Raw genomic sequence first — 1,928 nt, 5'->3', positions numbered from 1 at the left:
GTGCGTTAATTGGGGAAAAAAGTTTTTTTGTTTGGTTTTTGTTTTTGCGAACATGACCTACATGAAAGAGAGAAGCACATTATCACTAAGGCACACTTCCCCTATCTGGTACACAGGCCGATAGTGCCCATGCATGGTCATCATCTTCAACTCCTATCGTATATTCACGGATTCAGTATCGTCCACGGCATAGCAGCAAAGTGACATGGAAAATAGAAAAATTGGCGCCGATAGCTGTCTGTATTCTACGTTCTTCTACATGAGCTCTGATATAGCAGCTGTAGACTAAGGTGTTTTACAAGAAGCGACACTAACCTATGCAGACAGTCTGGGCAATCTGCTCGATCTCTGCGTTCAGGGCGTTGAAGTCCGTCAACTCGATCACGTTGTTCTGGTTGCCGGCAGCGATATCCAGAAGTTCGGCGCCATCGTAGTTGCCCACGCCGATGGCGTACACATCCACGCCATTAGCGGCCAGGTTGTTAGCGGACGCCGTCACAGAATCAGTTGACTTACCGTCAGTTACCACGATCATCACCTGGAAAGGGAGGCAGGTGAACATGTCTTTAGCAAAGATCACCCCCAAGAACATGTAAATGACATAAACTACACATAGATGGCTGTAGGAAGTACAGTACGGGGATATAACTACATGTACCCGCAATTTCTAATGAAATGCGACCTTGAATATATTCTCTGGGCTATTCGTGCTTTGCTTTCTCGCCAAAGCATTCGTATTTTCACACCAGGTCACCCAAACACTTCTTTATAATTGTGTCGGGTTCTTTTACTTCTAGACGTTGGAAGATTGCGGCTAATGTTTGAAGATCCTTCATACACGGGGTTGCAGGCGTTATGCTACCATCTGAAATGATGAGTACAATGCCGTATACAACATGTCCCGATGATCGACCCCCAAAGATTTACGGAATTTGATACGTAGAAATGGTAACTTGTATTCAAGTATGATGAATCGTTTTTATGATCGTACCTTTGGAACACTTCCGCCTCTCCATGCTGCATTCACGCGGGCGAACTCCAGAGCGGACCCGGTGGTTGTGCCGCCACCCTGGTACACGATGCTGTCAATGGCGGCCAGGGTAGATGGCTTGTCTGCATGGTCACCAAGGTTGAATTCCAAGCTGAAAAATAATATGACTGTTGGAAACTGAATCTGTACCAGTGTTTCTTTAAAACCTTGCAATATACTATGGAAATATTAAACTGTTCTCCTACTATTAAAAAAAATTGGGCTCACCGGAATCTTCAAATTATCATGAATCGCTCAGTTCTCTTCAGTTATCTGACCCATTTGCTGTGGACACGAGATTTGTGTGGCAGCAATGGGTCAAACTGAGGCTGTTGGAAGTCAATATATACATAGAACATCTACTGTAAGTGTCTCATAGTACCTCCTCTACAGGTAGCTACTATAGCTTTTCATAACGTCCGTTTTCTATATCTAGAGGATGGGCGCAAATGTCTATCTTTCAAACAATGATCAGATGATAAACTCACGTGTTGGAGTCAGAGTACTGCACCACGCCGACCCTGGTGGCGGTCGCGCTGATGTCGAAAGCGTTCACCACGTTCTTAGTAAACTGTTTCACCTTGTCGAAGTTGGCGCCAGTTACGCTGCCGGATCCGTCCAGAACGAAGAAGAGATCCAGCGGTGCGTTACATGTCGGGGCAGGGGTGGTTGGCCCTGGGGTAAACATGAAACGATACAGATATATAGGCGCCTAAATAGTGCCATAGGCGGTTAGTTTTTTCTAGTTTGCCTATTACAGAAGTATTCAGCCATTCAGAAGTTCATGAAGTACCAAACATTTGTAGAATTTCGAGATATATCAAAATTTAAAAGTTTTGATATTACTATTGATTTACTCTGATATCAATCATAACGAAGTCCATTGCATACTCATGCC

At 44.3% G+C, this 1,928-nt stretch overlaps 1 protein-coding gene across 1 annotated transcript in view; it reads right to left on the bottom strand.

Annotated features, from left to right (window-relative positions):
- Window positions 1-1,928, bottom strand: part of LOC118404012 (matrilin-4-like) — a gene marked incomplete in the record, with an annotated part of 15,829 nt that overhangs the window by 6,102 nt on the left and 7,799 nt on the right. The window contains 3 exon segments of the mRNA XM_035802929.1: window positions 320-538; window positions 992-1,142; window positions 1,519-1,703. Coding sequence (XP_035658822.1) covers window positions 320-538; window positions 992-1,142; window positions 1,519-1,703 — 555 coding nt within the window.

The sequence above is a fragment of the Branchiostoma floridae genome, chromosome 2 (genome assembly GCF_000003815.2).
Source record: "Branchiostoma floridae strain S238N-H82 chromosome 2, Bfl_VNyyK, whole genome shotgun sequence".
Lineage (NCBI taxonomy): Eukaryota > Metazoa > Chordata > Leptocardii > Amphioxiformes > Branchiostomatidae > Branchiostoma > Branchiostoma floridae.
This window is presented reverse-complemented; position numbering and strand designations above follow the sequence as displayed.